Source organism: Folsomia candida, unplaced genomic scaffold (genome assembly GCF_002217175.1).
Source record: "Folsomia candida strain VU population unplaced genomic scaffold, ASM221717v1 Fcan01_Sc003, whole genome shotgun sequence".
NCBI lineage: Eukaryota > Metazoa > Arthropoda > Collembola > Entomobryomorpha > Isotomidae > Folsomia > Folsomia candida.
In genome coordinates, this window is record NW_019091195.1 from 12,890,113 (window position 1) to 12,902,635 (window position 12,523).

At 39.6% G+C, this 12,523-nt stretch overlaps 1 protein-coding gene across 4 annotated transcripts in view; it reads left to right on the plus strand.

Moving 5' to 3' along the window:
• Window positions 1-1,507: 1,507 nt before the first annotated feature.
• Window positions 1,508-12,523, plus strand: part of LOC110847017 — a 29,224-nt gene continuing 18,208 nt past the window's right edge. Inside the window, exons 1-4 of one of the 4 annotated variants that reach the window (XM_035849808.1) lie at window positions 1,508-1,898; window positions 2,324-2,487; window positions 2,603-2,745; window positions 9,525-9,930. In XM_035849808.1, coding sequence (XP_035705701.1) covers window positions 2,475-2,487; window positions 2,603-2,745; window positions 9,525-9,930 — 562 coding nt within the window. In that variant the 5' untranslated portion in view covers window positions 1,508-1,898; window positions 2,324-2,474. Of the gene's footprint in view, window positions 1,899-2,323; window positions 2,488-2,602; window positions 2,746-4,375; window positions 4,893-6,342; window positions 6,526-6,687; window positions 7,261-9,524; window positions 9,931-12,523 lie in introns of those variants that run through there. The other 3 variants (XM_035849811.1, XM_035849809.1, XM_035849810.1) reach the window with 3 other exon arrangements.

The following is a 12,523-nucleotide window of genomic DNA, read 5'->3' on the forward strand; positions in this document are numbered from 1 at the left end:
CAGACACAAAATGAGGAGACAAGTCCGTGCATAAATTTGACTAGCAGTCGGAGCCAGTGGTGGGAGAAAGTATGTAGAAAGCGTCCGTCGCTCGAGTCCAAGAATAAATGGGGCTTCACAAACTTAATACTTTTAGTTAATTAAAATAGGCTAAAAATTGTTCCAGCTAAGTAAATTCCCAAGTAAGACAAGACTTAAGAATTCTCATCGAAAGGAAAGACATGACATTTCTTTGGAATAAGGGACGGTGGTGGTGGTCTCGTCTATGGGATGCTTATTATGCCAGTTTGCTATGCACTTATACATTCTGTGGCAGCGAGGAGGGTCATACCGAACAGAGAATTGAGTTAGCAGAGACAAGGAGAGAGAGGGAATCAAATGCGTTTTTCGATCATGGATATGATGAGACCTTTGTAATAATAATACTTGTGTGAGTTTTGTAATTTGGAGGAAGGCATCATCAGAGAAAGTGTGTGGCTGGTTCGTGGATCCGAGAATGAAGAAAGACAGCAGTGTGGCAGTGAGGGTTTAATCGCTTTTAACAACCCGGAGATTAAAATGTATTTTTCCGACGTTTTCTTCCCCAATGGAAAAGGAGACGATGATAATGTTGCCCATTTTAATACCAGATATATTTGATACCAGCACGTTCATCATAAATCCTTTCCGTCTTCTCTCCGTCTGTTAATACTTTTAGGCTCTCTCTCACTCCCTGCAAAACTTTCAAATTATTTTTCCCGTGAAATATGTCGCCGCACAAAACTAAGAGACGTAAATAAAGAAATTTAGATTGGAATTTGGAGCTTCCCATTAACACGAAAAATCTGGTTGGCACGAGGCAGCAGTTTTACTAATACGCTGTTCAATTCTATATTATTTATTTTGTCATCTCTGCTGCCAATCGTAGACGTTTTACTTTTATAAGTAATTTGACTTCATTTCGTCAGTGCTTTCAAAAAATATGAAGTGTATTATTATATCTTAAATGTTTTATTAGATGCATATTATTTATATTGCTATATTTGTATGTAGGTACATTATGTAGCGGAGAAGTTTTTAAATTACTGCTGTCAGAATATTAAAATACCTATATGACATATGCGTGTCTTTAGCGGAGGGGTTGATTTGGCCTAATAATCTCATCCCCAAGATGCCAGACCAACTCCGAACCAACCCCACGCGGAGGCAAGAGGGCGACGAAGAAAGTAATTCGGTCTGGGAGAGCGAGTTGAGAAAGAGGATCGCGTTGGGGAAATCCTGAGGCAGAGCCAAGACGAGGGCAGCATGCGGCCTTTTCCTTCGCCCTACCCCCAGCCACACGAGAGTGGATGTTGGATTAGCGGGAATCGGGCAAACCCGGGCAAGGAACTCCCCCCGCACTTTCTCAACCTCAGATCACGCACATGGCAGGCACGGGAGAAGTGAGAGCGTCTTTTCATGGGAGAAAGTCAGCCCAGTTCATGTGCCATCCAAAGGCATGGCCGGGTTTGGTTCGCCTTACTTTCTTCCAGCAGCAACAGTACGTCAAGTGAATCTCAGTTCATCCACAACAAGACTCCGTCAGCCAACCACCACCACCACTGCCAGATGAACACGAAAGTGGCTTCATCTCGATCTCCACTTAACTTTCTCCGACTTACCCTTTCCCACTCATTCAGCCATTCAGCCTCCGTGGAAGAACACATCACTGCTCCAGCTAAAGAGATCAGCTCCTTCTCGAACCCTTCACCCACAGACTCGTCTCAATTTCAACCCTTTCTCAACTTTATCCACTTGCCCGTCTCAAATCGCTCCTCAGTCGTCTCAACTTTCTCTCTGGAGGTATCATACTTGCACATCCTCGTGCAAGCGTACTAAACCCCGCTCTTCTCTGGCTACGATATTTTCAACAATCTCAGGTAATTTCTAATTTCCCAAAATATGTTAAGTTTGGTTCCCCAAAATCATCCTTGAGACATATGTACGTACATACATGGCATAAAGGGGAAAAATATTTGGCTGGATTAACTAGCATGAGAAATTTAATTTAGCAAATCAAACCAGATCTTGTCTCACAGTATATAGTCTCGAAGCACGTAGAACTAGTTGACTTTCTCCCAGTCTGGACAGAACAGCCGATGTCAGGTTCAGCAGTAAATATCGAGAGGGGAATTGTTACCGCGTCTCAGTTTCCTTTGAGAATCAAAGCAATACATGTATCACACATTGCGATAACTTTATTTTCCTTGTGAAGAGACAGTCTTTCCTTAAAACCACACCGTTACTACATTTTCGCTCATGTCTCTTTGTCTGATTTTCATGTCTCATTCGTTTATCTTTCTAGAGAAAAGGTGTAAAGGTCTCAACTTCCAGCTACCACAATCCCAGCAGCCAAACTTGACAATCGTTTTAACAAAATGAAAAAACTTGAAACTTTGAAAGTTTGACTGATTAAATTGGTCGAGTTTAAATCAACACAGTCAAAATAAAGTAACATGGATTTTCAAAGTAAGCAACTTTTTAAATACATTGGTTATGTTGCATGTATTGTTCTACTTGGACGCATCGCTAGTGTGTATTTTCATATGTTGTCAGATTGGCATTCACTCCTGAAATGTTTTAGGTGCAATGGAAACATTTGCTGAAGCATGGGTGGCAGCCAACACGGGAAAGTTTTCTTCGGGAGCCGTGGTCAACCCGCTGGCCACAACTGGGTCGCCATTGGACTTCAACAAAGCAGCCGAGTCAATCATCCAACAGCAATTGGTAAGCTTGATTTATTTAAAAAATTATAGTTGTAGATTATTTTCTTGTTAAAGTTGAAATCGATTACGAGAAATGTAACATATTATGGCTAAAAATATTGATAAAAATATGCAGGCTATAAATTAAATCAATGATCATCGAATAATTACCTTATCACATTAAATCCATGTCAATTACTTGATGACAACTTCATAAAAGCATGCGTATAAAACTTGATATACTTTCAACTCCTCTAATCAACTGATTAGCGATACAAGTCCAACAATTATTAATTGAAGTTTGAACTTGTTATTTTGTGTAATTCCCATACACCAGCATACCCAAAAAACACATGTGTCACCCCGATTTCTAGCAGTTGACATCACTTATCAAATAAATATTCGTGTGCGTTTGAGAATTACTCACTCTGATATGAAATGTAAGAATTAGCACTCTAAATTATTGCCATGAGTGGATAAAACCATAATCTGCGACAGTAGCAATGAGGTAAATCAAATTTTTATCCCACAAAACTACTTTGTAAATACCACAGAATTGGCAAGAATGTCGTGTCCCATATGCATACACACATATTATGCGTTTGTAATATTTGGTATGCAAAATTCAGTAGCATCATGGCAAATACTGCGCGTAATATGGAGACCTACTTACTTGCTTGGATTTAGTTTATTGAAATCCACATGAGCCTATGAGGAGAACAGATTAAAATATTTAGCAAAGGTTCAACTTGACAAATGAAGATTGATCAGGCTGATTGATTCATGGCAGGAATCGGACACGCACATCCAGATGGGATTTACTTGTTCCTAAATATTTACTGATCCTCTCTCTCTCTATCTCTATCTCTCTCTCTCTCTATGCATTCATGATTCATGTGACAGTTGAGTGGTGGGCTCCTCTCGGTGTATGCATGTAGGTGCAGGTTAATATTATGTGGTCATGCCCAACGAAATCCAGCCAAATCCTAATCTCACAAGAGAAAATTAGGTGACAATTAGATATGGGATGAAATGAATGCAGGATTAGATTAAAATTTACAAGTTTAGCCTCCAGATAAAAAAACTGACTCTTGTGTTCGTCTTATCACTCTCTTGTCTCATCTGTCACATCAATTTCCAATCCAAATCCACCTCACCAAATAAAACTGATATATTCATCAATCGTATTGTTCTCTTCTTCCCTGTTCTGTTCTGTTCTGCTTTACTTGGTGCTGAGCTTTGCCAACTTGTCTCATCGGGCAACAGCAGCAATTACACGTTCGCTACATACTTGGATTTGCTTTGTAATTCATATATTTGTATTTGTGATCTGACTTTTGCAACAAACCATGAGCACTTTGCATCATTAATCTTTTATGTCAAGTGACAAAGGCGAATCCACTGACTGATCTCATCCCAGTTGGTTGACAGGATTAGGGCTCATGTCCATGCTGCATCCATCCCATACATTATATTGTCACTGGCTTCAAGGCTTGTGGGCTTCTTTAATCTTTAGTATTATTATTAAAATTATTATCTCCGTCATTATCATCAATTTTGACTTTTGATTTAGGGGATTGTCTCACACACACAAAAATACCAACCTCGGCACCATGTACTTATGTAGGTTATACATGTGTAAGTGGTTGTACTCCATTCTCAACTTTCCCATAGAGTTATCACACCGAGTCACCTCAATAAGTATTATTTGCATAGGCTTCGCCGTGGATGACTACGATAGTCGCACACAAAAGATTATTAATTGGAAAGGGATAAGCAGTTAAGTCATTTTTCTGATATGGCAAAAAGTGTGAAGGTGCAGGCATTTGTATTTGATTAGAAAAGAATTGGTTGTCGTCTCCCCCTACGCTGCCCTTAATAAAAGTGTGTGTGCGTACGTATACCGTGTAGATCCTTCTTAAAGGCTGAAGTTGACATTGGATTTATTTAACTCAAGACACTCGGTCATATTGCTCTATTAAGAAAGCAATCGTAATTAATTCAAAATTAAGCTTCTTAACCCAATCTGACTGACTACTCGTGTACATTGAAACCAAATCCTTTCGTCATCATCATTCCTGGATTTGTCTGAATTTTGAAAGGGGATCTTGTAAGAAGACCTGAGATTGGGAATGAGTGGATGCATATTATGGAAATATTTTTATTAAGGTAAGCCTCCTGGCCGTCTTGTCATGCAGACACGATGCTATGCATTTAATGGTTACTAGTTTTAATAATTTAATAGTTTTTTAGTTTTTTTATTGAGAAATAATTCAACATAATTAGCCCACAACGGATAACTGCCTAATTACATGTCATAGACTTTCACTTTCATTATAAATCACATAATTTCATTTCAAGTTTCAGCCCATCAATGTATTTATGTGTGTGTGTTATTAATTGTGTTCTAATTTGAGCAATTTTCTCATTATTACAAGTGGCCTTGTTATGTCCTAATTTTAAACCATACTTAATAAGTCGCACAATAGACCAATATAATAGTTCTGATTAAAATAACACGAATCCTTATCAATCAAATCAAAGTTTAGCTTTGGCTTGAGGTTCAGTTTGAATACATACCTAAATCAATTAGTATGCATGTGGAATCCGCTATACTCACACATGCATTATACGTATGCATGTACATATTTATGTACATAGCCGTAAACCAATGTGCAGATATATATCGCTGTGTGGTGAAATTGTCATCCACCTCTAATTCAGGTGATCCTGGAATGTGCAGGGATATATTACGTATTCATGCAGGTAGGTAGCACGGATGGGATTGTTGTTTGGATCGTACCCGTATTATCGACAACCTGCATGTAAACGACAAAGGGAACAACCTTTTGCTCTCAGCTTTTGTCTGGAATTTTGCTAGCCAATCGCATAAATAGAATCAATTGAGTGATCTGAGCTGATCATTGATTGACTTGTGATTGATAAGGTCATACACTACAAGCGATTTAACAGAGTTCAGAAGCCACACCGACTTCTGATTTGGGTGCCGACAAACGATAAAGTCATAAATGAAATCAGCGTGTACACAAACTTTCCCAATTTCAGATTAATTATTCAATCATTTCTAATGCATAAAATAAGGCTGTTACGTATGTGAACCTATTATTAATGTGGCACATGTTATCCCGACGTGCGAGATTTTTGTCAAAAGCTGATGAAATTGTCATAAGAATGAATTATTGTTTGTAACAATCCATAAGTACCTATTTTATGATTATATATTGCATATTACTGGAAATATAGATACGTGGAAATGAATATTAATCTAGAATCAAAGTTTCAAACGTTTCGTGCTAATATCGATTATCAATCCACGTGTGCACTATCTATCGTTGCAAGTTGTGAATGTTGAAATTTATCCAGCTTAATTTGCTCAAATTTTGCGCATCGTCGTTGCTAATCAATATCCAATATATCCCACTCGACATTTACATGCTAACTGAGATTTCCCGATCACTGATTAACCTCTCGGTGAAACTTTGTAGGCAATTTTTGGATCGTGTTTTCCTGTAATCAGATCACAGATTATTCTCATTGCTCAACCGGTACCCCTTGTAATTGCTTTGCTTATCCAGCTTTGGAACTGCTACACCAGTTGATTCAGTTGTTCATGCAGTGTCAACCTGTGAGTTTGGTTTATGATTTCGACGACACACACAAAATCGCATATATAAAAATACTGTATTTATTTTTACTGAAAATGTGAAAATTATTATCGGTTGTATACTAGTGTACATAATACTTCTTGATCAGGATGAGTGTAATTAGACTATTGTACAAGGTAAGTGAAGGATAAGTTTCGAATTGTACATTTGACAAACACGAGACGAGCAAATCAGGTTTGGCTTCATCAGTAACAAATTATCCCCAAGGGTCATCTCTTCTCGTACTGATTAGGAACAGCATTTCAACAATCCCATGACACTCACCCACGTATGCTCATATGCACACATACAAAATCGCATTTTCTCTCATTTCATGTCCTCATTACGACAAGGATGAGTCGGAGAGTGATCCATATCTTCTCCTGGCTCTTATTTTGGCTGAACCATTGATCAGAGTAGTGGAGAAAGGAAGAAAAAGGGTTATGGTGATCCCATTCACTTCACGGTCCATTCATTTCATTTAATCAAAAATCCCCAACGATTTGAGCAAGAAGGGCTTCCTCGTATGACGACATTGAGGAGTGTGCTGTGACACTGCTAGAGGCTTCTCTAATTTAAACCCCCACCAACAAGATGAATCTCTGTATATCTCCGTATATCTCTGTGCCCAAGTGTATTTTGCTCCGTTTGCAATTAAAGCTGGAGAGAATAAGTGTGCAGTGTGCAGTGAGTGGGGCCGACGGGAATGAAGCAAGTCTCAAAGGAATCCTGAGCTAATATAAGGACCAAATCCTAATCTTGGGAACAGGAACACATCACTCACATCCTTAGTCGAAAATGTTAATCCCCAGTTTTATCTCCGGATTTTTTCAAACTAAATACAATCCTTGGATTTATATCAGGCTTTATGGGTACGTACATATTTATATTTAGGCTGGGCAACAAGAACGTTATTATGGTCATGTAGTAGTGTGACATATTTGTTTAAGCCACTACAAATATAAGGCAACAGTGCAGAGACAGCCACAAGAAAGTTGTGCCATGTACAACTTTTTGTACTCTCTTGCTTGATAACGCTGATTCCAAATGATGTTCTTTGTTACTTACTTTTGGATTTTGTAATTTACAGAGCACAGCATATATAATGCTGGTCGTAGTGCTTATGTAACAGGGAACATCAGTAGAACATAGGGCAATATACAAAAACATATAAAATAATACATCTGGCTGGCTGCGCTGCAATAGCGTAATCATCATTTCTAAAAGTCGTCTCGTCTGTAATATTAAACTCGTTACACAATTGGCAACTACTGCGCCGTCCACAAACTCGCTAAGCCATGAGTAGAGTTAGCCAAGGGGAAAAAGGATTAGCACTGATCCCAGAATCTGAAGGGATTAAGTCTAGTTTTTACTCAGAAGGAGGGTCGGATGGATTATCCTTTTTGTTTCGTGAGGAGACTTTGCACGTATTTAATGGATACACGTGGCAGTGCCCAAAAGAGAAACGGCCAACGTATTCCTCCTCCATTTGATGAATTTTCCTGTCTAGTTGAGCTGTGGATTAAGAGAACTGCGTCTCATCCAAACGTAAAGATAAAATTGGAAAGGACGGATTATGGATTGTGAGATTATGAACAATTCGTTCTCGTCGTTGTTGGAAGAAGGAAAATGCTGCGTCAAATCCGAGTTTAGGCCTCAACATACGAGGAGAGAGACAAGGAAATAAGAGGGGAAAGGCTGCTGGCCAGAAAGAGAGCCAATGTAATAAACCACACTAACGAACACACACTACTAGGACGACAAAACAATGAAAGATGCATTATTTTATTTGTCTCCTCTCTTCCACAGCGCCTGCATATGTGAATGTCCCGATCGTATGGAATTTAGTTGGCTGGGTGCATAGGTAGAGGTTTGTTGGTTGGGAGGATTGATGGATTTAGAGAGCTTAAGGATTATGCTTTGTGTGGTGTTCGTACCCCATCCCATGCAGCAAATGGACTGGTATATGGTGGGATGAGTGAGAAGAATCATTACTCACAAAACTAATCTATTCATTTCATACTTGGATAGAAAGTAAGTAGGAAAATGGGAACTGTGTGTGCTTCTAATAAGCAGCAGCAGCAGCAGCGAGCAGGAGCATAAGCTAACTAAATACATCCAAATAACAAGGAGCGAGGAGTTTGCATTCCATGCATATGAATAAAATACAGCTCAGACTGAATGAATTTCGTCGGATTTTGAGAGAGATTAATCCCAACCCTGGCTTGGATTTAGATTGGAATAATGTTGAGCTGATCCAAGTCAAGTCGTGGAAAATATCCAACTTGGAATTTATATAAAGGTGCGCTTCGTGTCGTTCTTGTTGTCGTTGTTCCGAAGAAGATTAATAATTCTCTATTTTAAAGAGAGGGAGAGAGAGAGATACCTTGCAATTTGCAAGTTGCAAATGTTGATGCGACTGACATGGTGTATTTTCCCCTTCAATTAAAAAGTAGCCAGGACCCGGAGGTAGTCGCGACATACGTAAACGCACAAACTATACATTTACAGATACACTGGGTAACAGGAATGTGGATTATAATCCAAATTTCCGATTTTCTCGTGAACCGCTCATGAAGTACTACTTACTACTCTAGAGCAGTAGCTGGGGATTCATAATTTATAAAATGTGTTTCAGAATCCAATACCCCGTGCCAGCATTTATACGTATACACACATCCAAGACGGCACAATCTGTTGTTTTATAGTGCGGCCATAAATTGAGCTGAAGTGAAGCACTAATGCAGTCAAAGGAATAGAAAGTAATGTCTGACTGAGTAATGTATAATTAAATGCCTTATCCATTCCATTCCCTTTATCCATCCGAATCCATGCACTCTCTCTCTCCGGCCGGAATCTCTTTAGAATCCGGAATGATCATTCATCCAATCCAATCCACAACAACAAACAACAACCACACACTTTGGCCGGTGAATTGGATGTATGTGGTGCTAAAATTGTGTGCTCGCTCACTCACGAGCTGGAGGAGTGTGAGTGGAGGGATAATGCTCGATTGTTTCCTTCCTCCTTTCTCCCCGAGAGGAGCAGAACGTGGACGGGAACAAGTTTGTTGGAGGAAAGGGATACGTTGGCATTCACTTTCTCTCTCTAATGCTCCTCTCGCTTCCTTTTCTAGGGGAAAGGAGCCGGGCTTTACCCAGCACAGCAGCAGCAGCATCAACCCATTGAAAACGGCGGATTAGATTATCCGTCCAAAATCCACCCGAGGAGCATCACTCCACTCAGTGCAGTTTTACCGCTTGGTGGTGGTGGAGGTGGTATGGACCTTTCTCCCTCTTCCAAGAGGATCAAATCTGGATTTTCTCCACCGTCCTCGCAGCAACAACAACAGCCAGCGACGATCGGAACAATGGGACACGCTGCCAACTCGGCTGGTTCCTCCAACAGGAAAATCTCACAAGGGCTTCACCATCTTCCGGAGTTTGACCACGCTGGTCTCTTCCTTCCTTCAAGTGGACATCACCCTTCGGCCGCGTCAGTCTCCTCCTCATCGGCTGCTGCAGCGGCCGCTGTCCTCGTGGGTAAGTCCCGTTCATGTATTCAGCATCTGCATTCTTTTCTTCGTATAGCATCAAAACTCGACCGAAAATCTCAAGCACAAAATTTCAAGGGATAGGTGATCACCACGTTGTTGTGATGTCATATCATTGAAAAAAACTTGATCTGATTCAACATTTTGTCTTCCTTCATTGGATTATGCTCTTACACAGTTACATAACTTGAGCAAGCATTGAATTTGAATGGAATCCTTGAGAAAGGACGCATTTTATCATTCATCCGTGATGGAATTATTATTTGCATAACTTCTTATTATTCAACTACTGAACTAACTGAATAGAAAATGTGCATGCGAAATTAGCAAACGTGCGTATTACAAAGCAAATGAGTGGTGAAAAAAGAAAATCTTTTCGAGTTTGCATAGTGTAGTGGAAATAGTGTAAAGTTGTCATTGTTGAGTAAAGCTGCTGCTGAGGGATACATAATCCTTGCTAAACGGGCTCAAATCTCGACTCACGACTCTTAAGTATTAATGTTATCTCTGCCTTCGAATTCATTTCCAAATATTCACTTTGATCTCATTTTATATTTCTTGTGCACAAACAAAAGGTTCACAAAATCATGCGCCATTAAATCATGCGACCAAGTGACCAAACGCTTAAACTTTTGAAAAAAAGTCCAACAAATTATTTAGGGTTGCTCTCCAAGCATAATGCACGTGTATTAGTCAAGTCAACTATGTTCACAATTCATGGCGTACATTTTTTCTACTACAGGGAGCGAGATACAGCACGTTAGCTAGATACATATGGAGCAGGATAAGAGTAGAATTGTATAGCCAAAGCTTCAGAAAAATTAAGCTAGCATAATCGGATCCCCTGTCGTTCTTGTGACTGATTTTGATATTCTCTTCAGATCATTGAGTTCTGGGTTTGAAAGCATTGAATTATCCTCATCCTTTGGGCTGAGAGAATAATAATTCAATCCCTTAAATAAATACATCTTCATGCAGACGTCTCAACTCATAAAATCATCATAAATATATGCCCACTGTTGAAATCACACCATCCACATGATAGATATTCTTCGTATGCATGCACGCACGCAATGGTGCATATACGCGATATTGGTCTCGATTAACCATTAAACTGTGGAGGGATTACAGATTATCACGAGAGAGGAAGTAAGTACATTATGGTTCAGATTTGCAGAGCAATGAAAGGGAGATTGGTGAGATATGAAAATAATGGATCTCTCCTCTCCGCCTGATGAAGAGATAGAATAAAGCGTAGTAGTCTTTCTCACCACGGAGATGAATGAAGGACGGGATGAATGGATGGAGAAAATCGGTTCCGTCGTCGTGTCTTATGACGCACAGCTACCAAAGAAGTAGTAGTGGTGGTAGTGGTGCTATATCTGGACTTTCGTCAGAAATTGATCAGGAAACCTTGTAAATTTTCTTTTGAAACCTTACTCAAATAAGAAATGTGTGTGGTGAGTTTGGTGGTGTGGTGGATGATTGGTGTGGTTTGGTGGATAAGTATCCAAGATTTAGGAAGGGATTTTCTCTGTGTATCTGCTCTTAACCAATACCAACACCACTAAAATTCTGGAAATCTATCGTATGAGATAGAGGTAGACGTATGTATGTACGTACGTAAGCATTGGATCGAGGGAGACAGTGTCACCATCACCACGGCTGAATGCTCGTTCAAAAATTTTATTTGATTAAGGATTTATTTTTCTCTCGGCTTGAGCTGTAAAATTTCCCAATCCAAGTCCAACCCAAATCCAACGTGCATTACGACCTCGGTTGGTAAGTGAGTGGAGTGCAAGATGTACGCAGCAATCGAGTTGGAGAAATTCTAAAAGATAGAAGAAGAGGAGTTTTATATAAGTTGCTTTGCTCGTCGTCATCCTCGTCCCTTGTAGCACTGTCAACCGCTAAGATGGATGGAGGCTTATGAAAAATCCTAATGCTAATAATAAGTTAACCACATCTCCGCAGTCGGATTAGGCAAGTTTACGTTAGACGATGATGACGATTTATTGTGGATATAAACCAAAAAGAGAGGAAAAGAGGATTAGCAATACTTGGCCACTCGTCGTTCCAACTTTTTCGAGTGTGGTTTGTCCAGCTCAACTCTATCCAGAGACCAAGCGAATCTTATCCTCGTGCATACACCGCGTAATAACAAATATACAGATACCGAGATAGATATTCCAACTCCACCAGTTCCGCAGGGCTGTGAATCCTGTGCTGCATGTCAGGGTACGAATTTTAGATTGAGAATGGAAATAAATGGAAATGGAGATGCAATTTAAGTGATGTGGATTTGAGTCGAGTGAAGATTGCTGAGAAATAAGCTAACGACCAATGAATTTATACTTAATCCGTTGGCTCGACTATTTTGATGGTGGATGTTATATTTATTTATCTATGAAGGGGATTAGTAGGCAAGTATATACATACACACACGTATGCATACACACACACTGGAGCATGCTTCATACAAAGAATTTATAGCCAAATCCATATTTGACATTATATTGTGTACTTTTATGCCTCCACTCAAACGTGGGTTTATATCCTTCCTAAACATCAGTATATACCTA